This window comes from Platichthys flesus, chromosome 19, assembly GCF_949316205.1.
Source record: "Platichthys flesus chromosome 19, fPlaFle2.1, whole genome shotgun sequence".
Lineage (NCBI taxonomy): Eukaryota > Metazoa > Chordata > Actinopteri > Pleuronectiformes > Pleuronectidae > Platichthys > Platichthys flesus.
In genome coordinates, this window is record NC_084963.1 from 7,120,940 (window position 1) to 7,139,689 (window position 18,750).

The window sequence follows — 18,750 nt, forward strand, 5'->3', positions numbered from 1 at the left end:
TATGTTTGAAATTATAATGCACAAGGCCCTATGTAAATGACCTGCCAATATTCAATTACAATTACTCAGGTTTGGATATAGTCAAATCACGATTCTCATCCAAATACATAAGGTAAAACAATTATAAATTAAATTAGTAGAAGGCAATTTTATTCTATGGCAAATTTGGATACCCCTCATGTGACAAACACTGTTCTTTCGAATTATTCTGATGGCTTTCTATGTGCTCAGAGAAATTTCGGGGCTGGAGCTAACATACATCCAACCCCAAAATTCAGCCATGTTCACCTCCGCCTCTCTCACTCAAAGTTTGACGTTAGGAAATCCCTCAATCACGCACGAGCACAGCCCCGAACATCCACGCATCAAGTTTTCACGCCACCGCCGATTTTGTGCCTGTAGATGGATGTCAAAAGTCAACGCTACGCTGCCAGGCACCAGCTATAGAGCAGCCCGGGTCACACATGATCAGATGACAATGACCAACACAATGGATTAGCTATAAAAGGGCTGGGGGGAGAGATTAGGGGTGAATTGATGACGGTTGGCTGGCAGGCAGGCAGGCAGTTCCTGGGAGATCTTGGGTCCGTTTCAATAAGGAACATAAAGAGCTGAAATTAACATGTACCATGATACCAAGCAGAGAGAATCCCCTTAGAGATTACATCCATAACATGTTACGCCTATGGAACTGTATGGGAGAGGGAGACAAAGAGCAGAGCGAGTGATCATTTTCAATTGTAGATGAACGGGGGATCCTGCTCTATTCTCTTGAATCTCTGTTTCCCCCTTTTTTCAGTTGTACAACATATTTTTCTTAATATTGTAAATGCAATAATTCTTCCACTTCCATTTCACCCAATTTAATCATCCCCTCTGCCCCATAAATACAGATGCCAGGCCACAATGCTGCCTCCCTCTATAAAGAGCTACAGAGCAAGATGCATCCAGCTGCATCTGTATCGTTACACATATACATGCACACACAGAACAACACATTGATACGGATGATACATAAACACACACACACACACTGTCCATCTGTCTTTTTCTCCCTCCCACTGTCACAGTGGGTTCATCCATGATGTGTGATTCGAACATGAATGCTCAACAACACTTTGCATTTTCTGTGTACCACGACCCACTTACACATTTTTATGCATAACAAATGTTTAAAACAAAATAGGTCCAGGAAGAGGCACGATCCAGAAAATGTAAGGATGTTGTTATAGGTGGAAGAAATATGAAGGAAGAGAGGAAGTGCTGCTGTGCAGGCACATGAACTAGGCCAGGAACCAAACTGCTAATAACTGCAGATGGTTTGATAAAAGGACTGGAAACTCAGGGTCAGCTTTGGTGTGACAGGGAAATGCTGCCCTCTACTGGCAGCCAGTGCGAATCACAAGACAGTTGCTTCCTCCACACAAGGATCAGAATTGAAGCAACTGTTGGACTCCATCTTCAGTGGACAAATCCCACGTAAACACCAGAAAGACTGACAATGCATAATTTCTCCTCAGCCCTGAAGCTGTTTGTACCTTCTGAAGATCCTCTGAAGTTTTTGTAGTGGCCACTGTTGAATTTGTCGAAAAAAGCCGTAAACTTTGGGTAAATGCAACAAGGGATTGTTTGCTTTTATCTTATATTGCCATAGACTAAACAATAAATCTATAAACATGAATTAAATGGAGAGATGTAGCTGTAACAAAGACTCAAAGCCATCGCGACAAGCAATTCTTTTATTTGAAAAAAAACGAGTCATTATGTACAGTACGTAAAAAAACATGAGATCAGTCCTAAATCGTTTCTTGTCTTTTTTGCTTTTCAAGGCCCCGTCAGACACAACAGGAGGATCCAAGTACCGAGCATCCCTGTACAGCATTCAGCACGACGACAATTAAACACATCACATCATCATCTTCATCTTGATCACCAGTTTACACGTATCAAACCTAAACCAGCAGGCATCACCTTGGTCTCAAATCACACACAATTTATGCTTTCACTTGTGTGTGTGTGTTCCTGTTAAATTGTGTTACACATAGTGATTCAGTGTTTTATGCTGAATAAACATTACCCCCTGCTGGACAACAGTTGGAACTGACACGTGAGCTCACCTCAAATATGGTTCAGACCAGAGTGGCACATTCACACATCCATGAACTCTAGGGTAGAGTTGTATATGTATATTTTTGGGGAATTAGTTATTGATACCTGATGTGAGTTTCATTCATATATAGATTATCAGTTCGGATAAGAAAAGTTGAATGCATGTTGAAAATAAATAGTTGCATAGGCCTGCCAGTTGGCTCCAGCCACCTCAGGGCCACATGCTGTAAGGACAGCAATGATTTAACAGGGAATAGTCAACGGAAATTCAAACCAAATGTGAACACACAAATCAGATCTTTTAGGCTCTATTGCAGAAACACAAATTTAAAACAGAAACTGGATCTCTCTGTAGCAGGGATGTGGAATCAATTTCCTTAGTTTGGAATATTTCCAAACAGAAATAAGACCAAAGATGTCAGATCATAAAAAATTATCCAGAGACGGGAAATATCTTCGGCAATCATCTGTATAATTCTAAATTTTTACACATCTTTATATCGAATGAACAGTTTAAAGCATAGACTTTATATAAAGATGGACGACATGGCTGCTCCCCAAAAGTGAAGCCAAAATGTCTCGATCGCCACCTGGTGTTTGTCAGGAGTATAGGTGAAAAATCCCAAACCCTCCATGTTGGTGGATGGGACTTGGACCAAACAAAAAAAATCAGAGTACACATTTTTGTTTCACATTTAGTTGGTTCTTATCAAACCGATGTAAGTTTGTTTTTAATTAGTTGCACAAGATGCCAGCGTTCACATCAGGGAAATTATGGCTTCATGTCTGCATGGTGGAAGGAAGAGGAGCTGCATTGTCCATCTGTGTATACAGGCTGTGGGTTAAAGCAACATTTTACTTGATGCAACATTTAACCATTTTTGTGATTTCTACAAATTGCAGCTCCACATTAAAGACACTAGTGTCACACAGGGTTCTATTCTAAGCGAAACCTTCCTTTAACTCTTGAAATGCTTGTGTTCAGCTTCACTTTGTGCCAAGACGATCAAATGTATTTGTCAAAAAGCTACATGAGGTTTGCTTTGCCCTTATTGTTTTTTAGCGACTCGCTAAAACCCGCTAAAGTTGCAGCGTTACTATTGCAAATGTTTCATTTCTGATGCATTTATTAATGCAGGCCTGATACATTTTTAATGAGGTTTAATGGGACTGCTTGATACATAGTTAATGGAGTTTCATGAACACGGTTCCCTCAGAACGAGCAACGCCAGATTCTCGTGAGTTTGGTGAAGCAAAGTCTAAAATATGCAGATATGGTTTGATCATATCAAATAAATAAGACAAAAAAGACACATTGAAGATTAATGACGCACAGAAACACAGTGTTAACATACATACATGTGCACAGACTGACACACACACACACACACACTCATTCACGCAGACAAAGCATCCATCTGATGTATGAGCCATGTTAAGTTACTGCTGTCTTTTCGGCTACAGTGTGCGACAGCAGCAGTTTGAAACAAGAGAGTGTCTGTGTTTTATTGGAGTCCTGCTTGTCCCTCGGGGGACACCGTACATGTGACGGTTTGTACCAAGCACAAGAGCGAGTCACCCGTCTCCCCCCGTATTCTTCTCCTCTCGTCTCCTCTTTGTTGCCTTTTACATTTTTTGAAGTGAGGAAAATCCACAGGGAGTGTTTGGAGTCCACAGTCAGTGCAACACATAACAAGTGCATAACCCTCTTTCCTGTGTTCCTAGTGCTCAACGCACACGTAGCTGCCTCTTCGTTCACTCTGACCCCTCCCAGCGTTCATACTGGACTCTTCCACATCATCCTCTGCAATGCAAAACAAGGCCGTACGACTATGAGTAGGGAGTGCAGATGGGGGGGGGGGGGTAATTTTGTTTCCGATGACGGGCACTGAGGTGAGTGTTATAGCTCGCTGTGGCGCACGGCAGGCTCCAGCTTGTGCGACAGGGCGGTGAGAACCTTGTCGAACTTCTCGTAGCGCTCTGATTGGCTGCCCTCGGAGCCGCGGCTGCCCCACAGGAGGCGCATCTGGAACTCCGTCTGGAAGATCTCGTGTATTTCTGATTGCTCCTGGAGGCCTGGAGAGGAGGAGGAGGAGAAGAGGAGAAGAGGAGAAGAGGAGAACAGGAGAAGAGAAGGTGGTTACTTTATATTGTTGATATTATGATCATACCATGGGAAATCTAATACCCAATAACAGAACTAATTACAGCTGAAGATCCATTAACTTCTGCAGCTGAAACAGTTCTAACATCTGTATGAAGGAAGCTTCTGAAGGTGCAGACGGAGGTCAGGCTGATCGATATCGACACTTAACAGAAAACACTGATGTGAATTGATAGTTTCTGAAGGACTGTCAATAAAGCAGTAATGACCTTAAACTGAGAACCAATAGGGATCAATACAGTCATCGCAACCGCACACACACACACAGACACACACAAACACATACACACATACACGATCATGAAGCCAAATTGGCGTAGCCATGAATGCAGTTATTATTAACACATTAAAAGCATCAGATCCTGCCCAGTCCAGGAAGGCGGGACTTAGGCCACACCTAAACCAATAGGAGGCCTGGATCAGGGCCCGCTCACACTGAGCTGCTTTAAACCATTAAAGCAACACTATGTAAGTTTGACTTTGAATTCATTATCAATCTAAACTAATAAAAATAAATCAAAGAGGATGTGATGAGGACCTCTCTGCTCGCTTACCCTGCAGTTTGCCCTCAGTGTTGTTCCTGTAGATTCCCCCGTGATGTGCGATGGTGCGAGCTGCCTCCAGGTGGTACATGACCACGTCCACTCCGACCTCGGCACTCTCCCACGGCTCCAGCGCCTCCCCGAGAGTTAGGCCGCGCTCCAGCAGAGACAGGACGGGAATGATGTGTGGGAAGGACGTGTTGGACAGAGCACCGGACTCTGTGAGCAACAGAGAGAGGCAAGGTGTAAAACACACAACCATTTACACACTTATTACTACTACATGTAAATGAGAGTCTCACCTTTGCCGTCGTTCATATTCTTCATGAAAGGTTTGAGTTTCTTCTCATACAGAATAGCGCCCTCTGTATGTCTCTGCCGTAACGTCACCCACGTCTGCTCCAGGCGGGAAATCTGAAGTAATGAGTGACACAGCAGCAAACGTTAGAATCTATCTTGAGAAAGAAGTGATGGAAACCTCTGGGATTTATTTTCATCTGCAGCTCAATTACCTGTGGCAGCTCCAGGGCTCTCATCACAGCAGCGAAGCCAAACATGTTCCCCATGTTGCTTTTCAGCTCGGCTGCTAATTGGATGGTTTTATGGAGCAGGGCCGCTCTCTCCTCCGTGCTTCCAGTACAGCCGAGCAGGTCCACTGCCATCATGATGGACATGGTGTAGAACCTGGAGAAAGAGGAACACATGAAAATACAACTTAGTTTGAACTTAGATTTTGATCAAGATGGCTGTTTAAGCTTTAGAATGATTGTTATAATTCATAAAAGCAGTGGGGAAAGAAGAGGTAGAACAGAAGATTAAAGGAGACAAGCTATTTGGAGGACGAAGATAAGAACAGAGGAATGAAGACAAGAGATAAGAGGACAGCAGAGGAAGTGAAGAGCAGAGATAATCAATATCTGAATTAATGAAGACGTCGCTGTTTGATGCAGAGAGGAAGACAGCGGGAAACTCGTGTTTGTACCTCTCCAGTAGGTCAAGTCTCAGCTGGTGTCCGTGTGGAAGCGTCAGTAACTCCAGCCCTGACGACACTCCCATCATCCTTTGCGTCTCTGAGGTCACGCCCAATATTCTAGCCACCTGCCCGAGGGTTAAAATGTCATAAGAATTGATATTTGTTTGCCTTTTGTATGCATGTGTATGTGTAAACATGTATGCTCGCATGGTGTGAGTTTGTTTGTGTGTGTGTGTGTGAGTGTGTGTATGTACCGTGCAGTCCACCATGGTGATGTGTTTGGCCGCCGTCCTGGCGTCCACCTCCGCCAGCAGCTCTTTGACTCTCTTCAGCACCGACATCTCCAGAGGCTTGTTCTCCGCGGGCATGAGGGACGACTCATACCTGCACCGGGGCATTGACACGGCATTAGAAAACCAGGGGAGGACAAAAGGGACGACAAGGGCACCGCCGAGATATATTGCCACAGCAGAAATTCTAGAAACCTTGTAGTTAAAATAAAAAAAACAAGTAGTAACAACTTTTTAGATGAATCTTTGACTTTTCTAATCCGTAATTACATCAGGCATAATGTGCAGCAGACTTGTAGCCAGAAATAGGTCAGGGCAACAGAGGCCACTCACATTACTCACAGTCCTTACCAAGCCAACACAAATATATAATATGAGAAATAACCGATGAAAACGGAGCAAGTGAAATAAGGTCGGAAGCAACTGAAAACTGAATCTCAATGCTAGTTCTAATATTAGTTACACAATCCTAATTATGGTGCTTCTTCTTCATCCACCTGGTCTCAGACTCGGCCTTCACTGCTTTAACAGCCAGTTGTCGTGTGAACACATATCCAGCATTAATCCCTCTGCACTGAGATTTCACAGGAGACTCTCAGCGGCCTCCTGCCACATCTCTCCTTCCAGCACAAACCATTCTTCCTTTCACTGTCCTCACACGCTGTGTCCTCCAATGGCACCTTGAGCCAAATAAACTCCAGTACCTGCCGTGTCTATGACCGCAGAGCAAAGTGAGCCCACGAGCTATTTCCCAAAGGACTATCAGCCGTTTACTCAAGTCTCTGCTCAGTCATTGAGCTGAGCCACAGAGCCTGGTCAAAATTACCCTTCATGTCAAAATGTCAGCAAATGTTTTGACCTTTGAGCCGGTCAACTTAACATCCCGATGAAATGTGGTTCAGTGTGGAGAAAGCTGAGCAACAGTCAGGATAACTAGACTCCTTCATTAGGAAGATGTTTTGTTGCATCGCTCATAAATTAATAAATGACATCTTAGTTTCATATACCTCATGCATTTAGTCAGAAGTATGTTTTTTGTGATTTTCTTTCTCTTGAAGAGCTTTTCTTAAGGAATTCTGTGATGGTTTGATCCCGGCTCCTCTTGCCAGAATTCTAAAGTGTCCTCGGGTCTGCGACACACTTGAATTCTTCTTACTGACTCACTAAACATCCAAAGCTGTTATTTGTTGTGAGTCTTTTTCATACTAAAAGTTAAAAATAGAAAGCTGACCCTTTAAAAACGTAATGTGCACGTTTGTGTGTCTTTGTGTCTCGTACCTGGAGGGCCTGAATGAGGATGTCCTCTCCACCTGTGGGGTGCAGAACATCCCATCTCCTTCTTCCTTCGCTGCCACCTCCCTCCCTTCCTCGACCCGCAACCGCTCCACGTAGCCCTTAGCCGGGGGCTTGGGGGGTCCAGGGCAAGGTCTGAGGTCACAGTAGCTCCCCGCCGTCTCGGAGGAATGGGATCGGTAGCTGGGATGGTGGGCGGGTGAGGAGTGCGCCGAGTGTGAGGTGTGAGCGGGATGCTCCGGAGGGTTGGTACCGGCCATGGGGCTGAGCTGAGGGTCGCTGCAGTGACGCATCACTGGGGAGGGGGGGATGACGGCCAGGACGCGCCCGCCTGAGAGGGCTCTCTGCCTGGTGACTGAAGAAAGACAGAAATATGAAGGATTAGTTTGGGAGGGGGGGGTCTATTTATTCTTTATCAACACATCGTAGTTTGCTGGCACTTACTAGCACTATACGCAGGAGAGAGTGGGGTCTCCCCGACGGGTGACAGGGGGCAGCGGTACTCCTGAATCTGGTCCATGCTCATCGCACAGTTCCGCATTGCGTCTTTGTGGTGGTGGATTGTCGACGGGCTGCAAACAAAGCATTTTCGGGATGTTAAAAATCTTTGGGTTTAGAAGCTGTCAAGGTGCTGAAGGGAACCTGAAGACGCAGCGCAACTCAGGGCGTCACATTCCTCAGTTTCAGAGGACAGGGGGGTGGGGCGTTGAGAACGTTAATACTAAATATTTGAGGGTGAGAGCAGAGGGAGACGTTTTAGTTGGGGCAACCTTGTTGTTCTACTTCATTATACCAACATATTTTATTTATGAATTTAAAAGAACATGTTCAAGTCTTACAAACAGGAGCAGAAAACATGGAACAGTGTGGCTTCTTGGGAAAAGACTAAAAATCACCTTTATCACATTATCAGTGGGAGATGTTAGCAACAATTTCCCACACATCTTTTCTTCCTAAAAACACAAGTATCATGTTTTTGTGTCATTCTCCTCATGAGGATACAATTTCTTTCCACAGTGCACAACATGTGTTTCTGCTCCTTCTTTGCAAATTCAAGTTCCAAACAGCCTCTATCTATTTGAAACTTAAGTGCGGAGGTGGTCATTTTTACAGCCTCACTACTCAACGCTTGTCACTACGGGGAGGTGCTGACAGTGTGTGGGAGGTGAGGGGGGGGGGGGACCACAGGAAAGTGGGAGGTGAGTGCTCTGCTTCAGTGCTCAAACACAACACTGGTGCTACACAAACACACCACCTGCAGATGGGCACGGGCTCCGGCTCTGGATCTGGTGGTGCCACCGGTGTCTCAACCGGGCTGGGACTGTCTGAGTCATCACTGATCATGTGTGTAACATAAAGTAAAAGATGAAACAAGGGCAAATATGAAGACTGCGAGAAAAGTTTAATAATGTGTCTGCTCAGCTGTTTTTTCTCCACCTCTAAGAAAACCCAGACACTCCACTCCTCTTCCTCCCGGGCTCACCTGTGGGGCATCATCTTCTCCGTGGTCAGCCCATCGTTCATGGTGACGCTGCGCCTCTTGATGTACGCCCCCCTCTGGCTGGACGGCGAGTAGGCCGAGCCCTGCTTGCTGTGGGACAGTGAGAAGGTGGCCTCCAGGTAGCGGAGGGGGAGAGTCCTGCTCACGGGGCAGTAGATGTGGACACCGCTGGCCTGGGAGACCGGTTGGCGCTGGCCTATGTAGAAACGCACAAGCTCCTGGACCGAGTCGAAGCTGTCCGTCTCCAGCATGTACTGCACCTGAGGATGAAGAGAAAGGTCATAAAGCATCTTTGGATAGTTCACATAACTACTGTGATTAGCCAGCACCGTGAACACATGTAAGATAGTGGACGTGCCAGATTTAGTTTGAACCACAACGACTGCAATATCACTCCAGAGGAGCAGCCTGGGAGCTGATGAATAATGAATGAAGTGAAACAGAAATAAACAAGTCGGTGGGAATAAAGATCGGGAGGCTAAAAGACAAGAAAGACACTGGGCAACAAGACGAGCTTTTGTCATCTTGAATCGTGTGGAATATAATTTTAAAACTGCATTTTGAATCAAGATCGGTGCTGATCTGAAGAGGAGGCAGGTCAACAGATGTGCATGTTTATTTATAGTATAAAATTGCTCTAAGAAGAACAGAGCCATTCAAAATTGTAAACATGCAATATGTACCACTAGGGGTCTCTCAATCAAAACAATAACAAAAGACCCAGTATGGTGAAGCAGTGTGGGATCATGGGAGTTTTAGTCTTCACCACCATTGCCGAAGAAAATCTACAATGATGATTTGCATAAAACAAACTCAACAGAGCAGACAGAAGCAAGAATCGATTCTCTGTTTTCCTTTGTGCCTGAAGAATATAAAGTAAATGCGAAGTACAACAAGATGTAAGTCTGAATTACTGAATGAGAACACAAGATAACAAATGAGAGCATCAGAAGATTGTGAAGCAGGGATAAGAGTAGAAATGAGCTGACAGTAAAAGTGCACATACCTTTGTCTCATTAGATTTGACCAGGACTTTGCTGATCTTGAAGTGCATCACCTCATTGCTCCATCGACAGGTCAGAACATAGTCCCCCACACTGGTCAGAGAGTCCCGCACCAGGAAGTCTCCGTTACGCACAACCAGAGTCTCTGACACCTGCACGGAGACAAGAGAAGTGTTTTTAAATGAGTTAAAGGAGACAAAACAACAACGCTGCATTCCCAAAGAGCTGGAAGCCAAGTTTGCTCGATGAGTCGGAGTGTGTCTGTGTGTGTGGGAACATTTTGTTACCGACACACTGACTGTTGAATAATTGAATTTAGAGAATGATGATTATTTATGAGGAGGCCCATGTGTTGTTGCACAAACACAACTATCTCTCACACACACACACACAACAGTCTGAATTGGTATTGATGGATAAAAAACACCAGGGACGACCGGCTGGCATTACATTGAGTTCAGCACTTACTGTAACAATAATTATTATTACGATTTTAACGTCAATACAAACTAAATGTAATCTCCCATTGATTCCTGGTGAACAGAGAAGCGTCAGGCTGAATATGATTCTGATGCAGTGCAAATGTGTCTCTGCTGGCGTCTGTGAGAACAGATCACACATATTGATTGTGATGAAGGCGAGGGTCACTCAACACAAACATGAGATATTTAATATATAAGAGCACCATCGGCCAGCAGGAGGCAGTATATACACAGATTAAAAACTCAACCGGACTGAAGGATGCTCTTTAATATTCCTTCAGTTCTTTCAGCCGAATTTGAAAATATATTATTTACTTAATGACAGTTTTGAAGAAATTGCATTAAATAAAAGGAGTAAATGGAAAGACACACTGGTTTATGTGCTCGTGACTTATATACATGTGGGAGGACGTCTTGACTTTTAAAGGGAAGAGCAACAAAACAGGATTAGAGAAACAAGAAGGAAGGAAGGACGAGACTTAGGGACGACAACACACACCCGTACAGGAGATCTAGTCATTGAGCATTGTTTATTCAGGGTCTCCCCAACTTTACACTGGGGCAAATCCATGAATCCATGAATATTTTATGTAAATTAAACGAGGGAAGACTCACAGATGGCTGATTTGAATCTCTCTGTGTGTGTGTGTGTGTGTGTGTGTGTCTGTGTGTGTGAGGGAGAGACAGAGTGCAGAGGCCGATCAAGAGACAGAAGCTGCGTCTATTTCCGGGCACCCTCCACATGTGCATGCAGCGTGTGTGTGTGTGTGTGTGTGTGGGCGCATGGGGTCTGTTGTTGTGTGTCCCCGTGTATCTGCGTCTTAGTCACCAGCTGTGAAACTCGATTGCGCACATCAGCAACACGTGCAGCTGTCTGTTTGGCAGCGTTTCCCCTCCTTCTGAACGCTAAAGCAATTTCTACTGAGCTGTGACAGATGATGGGATTCATTAATCAGTGTCATTCTGTGTGTAAAGCATTTAAACTGCGCTGCGGAAAGCCAGAGAGTTTGGCCGAGTAAGCGCTGAGCTAATACTGTTGGTTGACAAGCACATCCACCCACACTGAGACGTTTATTATACTTTTATCTCAATTGATTCTGACTTCTTACATTTTTATTTCACTGTGACAGCCACTCAGACACGGGAAGTTCAGTGTGCTCTTTTTTTCAGAGTGGGATTTGACACATTATAGTGGATTGTATTTCATCAAAACACAGTGCAGAGCTTTACCAAGGAAGCTAATGTGTATTTGAATCTTTAAACGTAGCTGTTGATCATGGTTTCCTTGTTCCTAAGGGGATGTCTTTGTTTCCCCTTTGTGACGCAGAGACCATAAGATATCAAGTGGGGCCTTTTTGTGTTAAGTTTGTATGTTCACTTGAGTGTAGGTGTGTGTATGTGGGTATGAATAGGTTTTCTCTGTGTGTTGGGTGGATGGTTGAGATTAGCTTTTTACATACTTGACTGCATGTGTGTGTGTGTGTGTGTGTGTGTGTGTGTGTGTGTGTATTGGCTGTGAAGCACTGTACACAAGCAGTGTGTTACCTTTAGGGTGTAGCGGTGCCTCAGGAAGTGTTTGTGTTTCCAAACATCCTTTAAGAACTCCCAGACTGACATAATGTACTCCACTGTACGTGTACTCTATATTGATTTCACAGTGGTCTTTACAGTGTGTGTATGGATGTGTGTGTGTGTGTACCTCTCTGGGTATGTGCCCATGGTACCAGCCATGGCTCCTGATGTCAGCAGGGCTCAGTTTCAGCTCATCCTCCAGCTCCTTGCGAAGTTTCTCCGGAGGTGACTCCAGCAGGTACTTCTCCTTGGAGAACTGCATGAGGCAAACAAGCAGAAGGAGACACGACATCAGTGGGGGAGAGTCGACACAGGCACAGTGTGTTCACAGCCACATGGACCAAAGGTTTAGATGCAGAGTTTATATTTAACTTTGATTTATTCAGATAAACCCTGCAGACATTGGGAGCTCAATTCCAAGTAGGACCTGACAACTTAAACTGACTATACAAATACGTATTTACAGTACGAAAAGAAGTACAGTAGCAGAATAATTATCTATGTGTATATATGGGTGTGTGGTTGGCATCATTTGTACAAATACACAGACACACACAGAAGTGTACACCTGTGTTACAGACGGCAATTCTACAGGGAAGCAACTCTGTGTGCTGCCTTCCACCCAAACATACACACACACACACACACACACACACACACACAAGATCCAATCCAATCAACCCTGACCTGATTACAAAGACGCACAAATCATCATGAGTAAAACACACACACACACAGACACACACACATTCACGAAACAAACAAATGGATCCGATATCTAATTTCAAAGCCTCCCATTTCAAACGGTCCTCGGGGGAAATCTGGCTTGTAAAACATGAAGATACATTCCACTGAGCACTTTCATAGTTATTTACCAACAAATACTCAGTGTTGTGTGTCTGTGTGTCTGTGTGTGTGTGTGTGACTGTGTGTGTGTGCGAGAGGATGATAACAACACGAGTCTGGTGCCTCAGCAAATATTGACACATAGTTTGGTTGAGTCCACACAATGGAGGGCTAGAAAGATAAACAAAAGCGTCTTATTTTTCTTATCATTTAGTGCTCTATACGCTTTAGTCCCGATGATACTGTGTGTTCTCAGATCAGATCTACCCGAGTATTATGTTCTTAGGGAAATCCCACGGTGGGACCTCGATGTTGCGTGGCGACGCCACAACAACGGTTGATTTTGGAAAGACTGAGTTCAGATGGATGATGTTAGATGAGAGGCAGAGGACACACACACACAAGTATACAAACACAAATATTGCACAACACGGAGAATCCACACAGGAATAAACAGAGAAAGGAAATCATCTCCACTCTTCCGATATGAGGAGAAACAAGACTGGAGACCAAAATAAACAGTAAACAGCCTCGTCGCTAAGGCCAGCCTGTCATTCCTCCTAATATTGTCCTTCATCTCTTTCTCTCTCTCTATTTCTGTTTGTGTTTTTCTCTCACTTTCTCTCAGTCACACTCTTTTCCCCGTTTCCCACAGCTCATCCTACTCTTCCTCATCCTCCACGACAATAAACTTTCAGCATGTTGTCGGAGAAATGGAGACACGTGTAAAGAGAGTGTGTGAATGAGGAGGGGAAACCGAGAGGATTTGTTGGTGTGTGCAGTGTGTCCGCCTGACAGACTTAGCATGTGCACGCGCTGCGAGACAACAAGGGCCGCACAATCGATCTTATCGTCTCCGGGTCACTGCGAAATGAAATTATTAACTTCCTCCTCTCCCTGCTCCTCTGCCCTTCTCTCCTCGAGTCCTCGGGGGGGAAGATGGGAAGAATATCGCAGTGGAGGCTCACTCTCCCAGATTAGATTTGAGGTGTGAGTGTGTGTGTGAGAGTGTGTGTGTGAAGGAGAGAAGAGGCCAATAAAAGAGCAGAGAGGTCAAGTGTGCAGTTATTGCTTTTCCTTGTCTCTGTGGAAACCCAGAGGAGGCTGTGCCAGCGAACTGAGGCTCAACAATGAACTTGTGTATATATATATATATTTGTGTGTGTGAGTGTGTGAGGGTGTGTGTGTGTTTGTGTGTACGTGTGAAGGCTTATGGGGCAAATTGAAATGTCAGCAGGGCTCTATTTATGATATGGTTCAAGGAATGGACTGACATCAGGGGGACACGCAGAGAGAGAGGCTGGAAAATGGACAGACCATCAAAAATAATTTGACAAGGACACGGAAAAGAATTTACGTTATTATATTCTAACATATCTATGTGGGCATGATAGTGGACCTTTTCTTCTGCGGGCTTTTTCAAGAGTGGAGGCGGTGGAGCTCAGAGAAGATGAGAATAGAAAACTGTTCAGAAAAATTCAGATGACAAAAGACACACAGGGAAAAAGGACGATGGGAGACATTGACAGATGTGATATTACGAGTATTATTCCAATGACTGGGTGTGCCCCACACTTATAGCCCCCACCATGCTGAATCCTTGGTCGCCATGGTAACATGTCGTTGTGTTTGTAGCCCTGCTGGTTTGCGTCTTCTTTCAACAACACAAGCAGAAACTATGACTGTGAGTAATATCAACTGTATATCCTCTCCTATAATAATTATAATACAGCTATTTAAGATTTACTTATATTAGTCACGTAATTCATTCTTAAAAGCATTTTACTTTTGCATACTGCAATACTACTAATACTTATATAACTCTTTCTTCTCTTCTCTTTCATTTTTATAACCACTTTTTTATGGGGCTGCAATATAAATATGTTACATAAATCTATTATTGTTATCATGAAATAAATAAATGTGTAAAAAGTACTAATACAATTTGTATTATGTAGTACTGCTTCTGTTGATAATATTTCCCCGCCTCTATGGTTCTTCTGTTCTATAGATGCTATTCATACTTTTATTACACTCCTTGTACAACTAACTCTTGTTACTCTAAATGGCACTAGTACTGGTACTATTTTCCATATATATATATATATACACAACCAGTAAAAGTATCTGCAAAGAAGAAACTGAGATATCAATATAAGCAGACTTCCCTATTTGCTTTGTTGTGCATTTCCTATTGGTTTAGGAGCTACAAAAAGCACGTGATCATATTACATCTGAAATGTGTGTCGACTGACTGAAAGCATTTATTCAATATCTCAACAGGCAAAAAAACAATAGAGACAGTTTTCAGAAAAACAGACGGATGGACGGACGGAAGAGAAGCAGACACGCAGCAGAGACGTTCTGAGACAGACGACAAAACAATCAGCATAAAGACCGGACATCAGACATTCAGGAAGGCACGGAGGCAGACACACACAGACACACACACACACACACACACACACACACACACACACACACACAAACACACACACGCACACACACACAGAACAGAAACTCATTAATGTAGACAGAGAGGCAGACACTCCCAGGAAGACAGGTAGCCCATTAGCGGATGAGAGAGTTTAGGCAATTTAGCAGCTGATGCAGGACTTTGCTTTCCCAGGGGGGTGAAAAAAGGGAACGAGATTGGTGTGTGTGTGTGTGTGTGTGTGTGTGTGTGTGTTCATCCATAGACTGCATATGTGTGAGTTCTACATGGGTGGCACTATTAATGGATGGGGGGGGGGCTCTCTTTTGGCTCAGAAAATATTCATTATAACAGTTGGTATAGCATATACTTTAAATGGATGGAGGGGGAGTCAGGAGCCAGGCTATAGGGGCCATGGAGGAGTGTGTGAACGTGTGAATATGAGTTATAGATAACAACCCAGTGTGATCCATCACCGAAGTTACACCAACACGCGCTTGAGCCCCCTTCTTTCCTCGCCGCGGGCCAATTAGAGGGCTTCGTCAACGCACCCGCCGCGGCTAAAATCGGCTCTGTTATCACTCAACATCAGTAAGAGAAAAAAATGGACCACCTAAAAGGAAAAATAAATGAAAGGGATGATAATGGGGAGAAAATCCAAATATATGCACATATTTATACATATATAATGTAGACACACACACAACAGTGGTTTTTTTCCAGCATGTTGTTGACTTGTGTGTGTTTTTGTGCTGAATTGATTATCTATCTATGTTTACAGCTATAAAATAAAGTTAATGAACGTAAGTTGATGAGACAAGTTCTCACCGAAGTCAAGAAATATACAAGCGGAGGTGAAATGAGTAGAGCACAGAGGAGCAGAGTTTGAAAGGAGACTGATTTTGCTCATGTTCTGGTTCATATTGTGAATTTGTGTTATCACTTGCATGAGAAGGTTTACGTCCTCCAATGTTCAGAAAACTTTCTGCAGCACCTCTTTTCAGCCTCTGTCTGAATCACCTTTTTTTTTGTTACTATATAACAACAAAGAAAAAGCTTCACGTCTCCTTTAAAAGTGGCAGAAATCAGCACGTTGTAGTTTGTCTCTGATCTAGTTTACCAAAGCATGGGTGAGAAATGAAAAGGAAGATGACAGCTGGTTAAAAACCCACAAGGGGAACGAAGAAAAGAAAAAGTAAAGCCTCTGGTATTTGTCAGCATGTAAACAAAAACAGTGGAATTAACGAAACAGGCAGAGAGGGAGGTTTTCTGAACGGACCGCGCGGCACTCACTCATGTCAGAATGCACCTTCTTTCTTTTGCTGCTCATGGGCTAGCCTCTAACCCCGCTGTCATGGTAACGCACAGTGTGGTAGGGATGCCGGCAGTGGGGGGAGGAAAAACGCACACACACACACTCACACACACAATGACGTGAGGGGTCCTAATTCTGAGGAACCTTGCCTTCCTTTCATCAGCCCTGTCTTTCTCCTCCTGCCCCCTCAAACTCCATGTCACCTCTCTTTTGGGGTGATGGAGACCAGGATTAATGCTGAAAGGCCCTTGAGTCCTTCTATCTCCTTTTACACACACACACACACACACACACAAACACACCCACACACAGGCATGTACTCTTTACTGGGATTTATACATATATGCGCGTTGTCGGTATCACCCCTTTCCAGACTGGTGTAATCCCTCTTTGCCCTCCAGCCTGATTTCCAGTGTTGTATTCACACTGGTTCACACGGGTATAATGGTCTTTAACATGCACGTAAAATGATAACAGCGGCAGAGGGAGTGCTGGTAACATTGGGCTTTATATATTTACCCTTCAGTTTTACTTAGCAAGGTGAAGATGACATTGGATCCAAATGAAGGAAATTGCTTTTGCAAGGACGCTGAAAAGTTTATTTGACACCTTGGACTTTTTAATACATGTCAAACAATATTCTTTTACCATATACTGGGGAGTGGTTCGTGGGCATGTGTTTGTGGTGATATTCATTCACCTGTATTTAGTGTTGAGAAAATGTGATTTGAATTTTATATGATTATGAGAAACTAATATCAGACTAATTAAAGTCTTATAAAAAGCCAACCTCTTTAATGTGACTTTTTATAACTTTATGAATATGCTTACCAAATTCAAATTAAATCACATTTTGACAACCACACCATGAGTTAATTATGCAAAAGGAAACCTATTTTTATTTTTTTATATATATATATATATATATATATATATATATATTAGATAATGAAGAGGACACAGATCAGAGTTGACTCACATCCTGTTCACAAACTATCATCACTTCACCTTTAATATTAAACCGACAGTTGAAACCATGAGACACAAAATGATGTGTATATTTTTATAGTACTGCCTGTAGTATTAGTATGCACCAGCACTCAAATAAATACATACAGAGGAAAACATACATGAAAATGACTGTGTTGACGTCTCATGTGATCTGACAACCAGCTACTCCCACACGACTGGTACAGAGACCCAGAGAATATGAGACTGATAACAGTGACCTTCTACTGTCGTTAGGAATCAGCGTCCCCCTCCAACACACACACACACACACACGCACACACACACACACACACACACACACACACACACACACACACACACTGAGGACAATCACCCCTCGAGGCAGCTGATGCTGGTGTGTATACAGTAGTCACAGACGCACACATACAGTAACGCACAAACACTCTGGTGAGAGCTGTCAGTCGGAGTGGTATCGGAGAAGAGACCCCCTGGATTGAGTGACAGGTGGTGAACAGGATATGACACACACCTACACTCCCACAGCGAGCGCAGGAAGCACAGTGCCACTCTGCACTGCATGGATCCACTCTCTCTTCCCCTCTGTCTCTCTCTCTATCTCTCTCTCTCTCTTCCCTCTCTTTCTCTCCGCTATGTTTGGGACTTCTCCATCAGCTCCGTCATGGTCTCATTCTTTAGTTTTGAATGTGATTCCCGACAGCGATGGCAGTTTCTAAACTTTATTTACTGAGATTTGAACACCTCTGAGCACTTTTTAAAATGAACCGTGTGCATCGGACAGACAGAAGAGTTTAAACAAATTCAGATTTCAACCTCTGAGGCTCAAGGCACAACCAATCAGAGGACAGGACGATGGCCGCCGTGTCTGAATGAGCGAACCCCGGGGGAACCGAAAAGTCTGCAGTTACTTGTCTTCCGCTCATAAAACTTAATTGCCGTGGCAACTAAAAGTGACCTTCATCAGCATATCAAGCTTTTTTTTTTTTTTTTTTATGAACTCCTCTCTCCTCTTGTGTGAGTGATGGCGTCGGGACAGTGAGAACAGTCTGTTCACGGAGATTACAGTGACTGAATCAGGCATAGAAAGATGGATGACATGACAGCTGCCAAAATGTGGAGACACATCTTAATCATCTTAATCACCCCCCCGGTGGCCGGCTGCAGGGTACAGGTCATTAATCCAGTCTCCTCCATATTAGCAGATGGGACATGGAGCGTAATAAAAAAGTCAAATC

The 18,750-nt window shown here is 43.8% G+C and overlaps 1 protein-coding gene across 2 annotated transcripts in view; it reads right to left on the reverse strand.

Moving 5' to 3' along the window:
- Positions 1-1,725: 1,725 nt before the first annotated feature.
- Positions 1,726-18,750, reverse strand: part of sh2d3ca (SH2 domain containing 3Ca) — a 47,514-nt gene continuing 30,489 nt past the window's right edge. For both annotated transcript variants that reach the window (XM_062413458.1, XM_062413459.1), the window contains 11 exons: positions 12,058-12,186; positions 9,879-10,028; positions 8,855-9,132; positions 7,816-7,943; positions 7,357-7,726; positions 6,043-6,172; positions 5,798-5,913; positions 5,328-5,499; positions 5,118-5,229; positions 4,828-5,034; positions 1,726-4,185 (listed from right to left, as the gene is read on the reverse strand). In XM_062413458.1, coding sequence (XP_062269442.1) covers positions 4,010-4,185; positions 4,828-5,034; positions 5,118-5,229; positions 5,328-5,499; positions 5,798-5,913; positions 6,043-6,172; positions 7,357-7,726; positions 7,816-7,943; positions 8,855-9,132; positions 9,879-10,028; positions 12,058-12,186 — 1,968 coding nt within the window. In that variant the 3' untranslated portion in view covers positions 1,726-4,009. The remainder of the gene's footprint in view (positions 4,186-4,827; positions 5,035-5,117; positions 5,230-5,327; positions 5,500-5,797; positions 5,914-6,042; positions 6,173-7,356; positions 7,727-7,815; positions 7,944-8,854; positions 9,133-9,878; positions 10,029-12,057; positions 12,187-18,750) is intronic.